A 2,878-nucleotide genomic window follows, 5' to 3' on the forward strand; every position below is an offset into this window, starting at 1 on the left:
ATGACTGAGGAAAAAGCACAACATTTAAGAACTGTTACATCAAGAAATTTGTACAGGGGGGGAGGGGGATACATCATTAAGATAAGCTAAAGTAATAAAACGACTGTTTTCGCTATGGATGGAAGAGTAAAAGTCCTAGGAGTTCAGAGATCTGGAGTTGCTCTGTTGTGAGGTGTGAAATGTGTTCATGTAGTGGGTGTTATATTGAGTCCTTGAGATAATGACTGGAATGTTCTTATCAGTTTGAATTCCCACATTTTTCTCTCCCTGTCATTTTTAAAAAGACCTTTAATACTTTTGTCTTTTTTGACACAAAAATATTTGACATCACGTGCAAAATATTTACACCTCTTGCATTGCAACATGTTTTTGTCCAGAAAACTTAAGTAAGAAAACTTACTCAATTTCTTGCCTAAGTTCCTTAATGAATCAGGCCCTATGTTCTTTTTCACTTGTCATGTGACTAATCGCTCTACCACAGGAACACATTGGAGACCATTTGAAAGGCCAAATAACTAGTATCTCTTTGGACTGTGAGAGGAAACCAATGTGAATACATGAATCCATACAAACGATATAGTTGCCTGGATCAGAACCGAAAACCAGATCCCAACACTGGAAGGCAGCAATACTAACCATCCACTTAACCCTTTCATCTCCTCCGCTCATTCTCCCCTCTCTCCTCCTGGCCCCCCTTTTCTCTCCCCCTTGTTCCATTGGCTCCCCTTTGTGCCTGATTTAGTTTACCCTCCCTTAGGATGTGAGCTGCTTGTATGAGCAGGGCCCTCTTCCCTCCTGTCTCCATACCTGTTCTTCTGCTCCGTCTTTACTACATCAGCCTGCCTGGAGTTTCTTAAGTGTGTGTTTATGTTTATTGTTCAGTAATGTTTCACCCTGTATAGTCTACTGCTTGTACTGTGTACGGTGCTGCGGAACTCTTGTGGCGCCTAGCAAATAAATGATAATAATATTAATTAACCATAGCACCACTATTCTTTTAGAATAAAATCTTTATTTTTTGCTTCAATATAATCAATATCTTCAGATCAACCTCGATTATTGAAACAAAAGCACCATGACCACTGCACAACTGAACATATAGTTGAATACATAAAAATACATTTAAAAACAAAAAAAAGCATTTTAGGTTAGATGGGCAGCCCGGTGGCTTAGTGGTTAGCACTTCTGCCTCACAGTACTGGGGTCATGGGTTTGATTCCCGACCATGGCCTTATCTGTGTGGAGTTTGTATGTTCTCCCTGTGTTTACGTGGGTTTCCTCCGGGTGCTCCGGTTTCTTCCAACACTCCAAAAACATACTGGTAGGTAAATTGACTGTAAGCTCCAATGGGACAGGGACTGATTTGAATGAGTTCTCTGTACAGCGCTGCGGAATTAGTGGCGCTATATAAATACGTGATGATGATGATTCATTACCTAAAAAGCCGTAAAGCCTTTGTAATATTAATTTAGTATATGCCTCAGTCTATACATTCTTTTACTAATGGTAGTCCTGATTTCTTGGCTTTTCAAGCTGTAAATAACTGGGTTTAATAAAGGAGTTACCACAGTGTACAATAGTGATAGGATCTTGTTCATGTCTAATGGTTGTTTTCCAGATGGAGAAACATAGGTGGCAATTATAGACCCAAAACAGATGCACACCACGGCAAGGTGAGAGCTACAAGTGGAGAAGGCTTTCTGTCTCCCAGTGGTAGAAGATATTCTACGTATAGCAAGACCTATATAAGCATACGTTGAAAGGATAAACACCGTCTCAATGATAGTTTCAGGAGTGGCTATAATAAGTACAACCGTTTCCAAAATGTATGTGTCGGAGCATGAAAGTTGTACAAGGGGAGCATAGTCACAGAAGAAGTGGTTAATCACACTGGGGCCACAGAAATAGAGATTGGAGATCAACATGGCAACTATAAAGGTTAGAGCAAATCCTAGGGCCCAGCACAGCGTAGCTAGCTGAAGACAAAATGAGAAATTCATTGTGTTAGAATAATGCATTGGCTTACAGATGGCCACGTATCTGTCATATGACATCACAGTTAGAAGAAGACATTCTGTAATCAAAGATGCTGAAAATGTATAAAGTTGTATAATACAAGCAGCCAATGAAACAGTGACACCTTCTTTTAAAATGATGTTAAGTGTGCTTGGGGTAATGGTTGTGGTAAGGGCGATATCAGAAAGGGACAACTGGCTGAGAAAAAAGTACATCGGAGAATAAAGGTGATGTGTGGATGACACCAACATTATGATCAGAAGGTTTCCAGCTATGGTCACCATATAGATGACAAGGAGGGAAGTAAAGAGTAGCATCCTGGTGCTGTGTAGACTCTGGAACCCCATTATGAAGAACTCATTGGCCATTGATTGGTTTTGTCTTGGAAGCATCTGATGGAAGAGTAAGAAACATAATCTCAAGAACTAATACAGGATTATTATAAATAAAATAAATAAATTGCACTGAAAATAAAAAAAAATTGTATTATATATAAAAGGGTAAATTGCAATTCCGTTTTAAGTGTTTAATCTATTCTAGTTTTATGCATAAATATTTTTCCAATAGGTTTTTCTTGTGATAACCTGAAACATGAGAAAATAAATATTGATTCGTATCTGTCAGTTTCTAATCAGAGAACTAGTTTTTTTTCTTCAATAAGTTGCCCTAAAATCACTCCATGTATGGACCCCAAATTATTATTTTCGCCACTACAATCAAAATCTGCTTAGCATAAACTGATTCATCAAGTTATCCAGCAGAAGTTTCTTTACAGTCTACCTTAGCTCATATCTTCTCCGAATTACGCAACCTGTAATACAGAGGCAAACTAGCATCATATAAGGTAGGAGGTCATAGATAC

General features: G+C 38.5%; 1 protein-coding gene across 1 annotated transcript; it reads right to left on the reverse strand.

Annotated features, from left to right (window-relative positions):
* Positions 1-1,463: 1,463 nt before the first annotated feature.
* Positions 1,464-2,408, reverse strand: LOC142150407 (olfactory receptor 11L1-like). Its single transcript, XM_075205603.1, has one exon. It carries the CDS (start codon positions 2,406-2,408, stop codon positions 1,464-1,466), a length of 945 nt encoding a protein of 314 aa, XP_075061704.1.
* Positions 2,409-2,878: the final 470 nt, after the last annotated feature.

The sequence above is a fragment of the Mixophyes fleayi genome, chromosome 4 (assembly GCF_038048845.1).
Source record: "Mixophyes fleayi isolate aMixFle1 chromosome 4, aMixFle1.hap1, whole genome shotgun sequence".
NCBI classification, from domain to species: Eukaryota; Metazoa; Chordata; class Amphibia; order Anura; family Limnodynastidae; genus Mixophyes; species Mixophyes fleayi.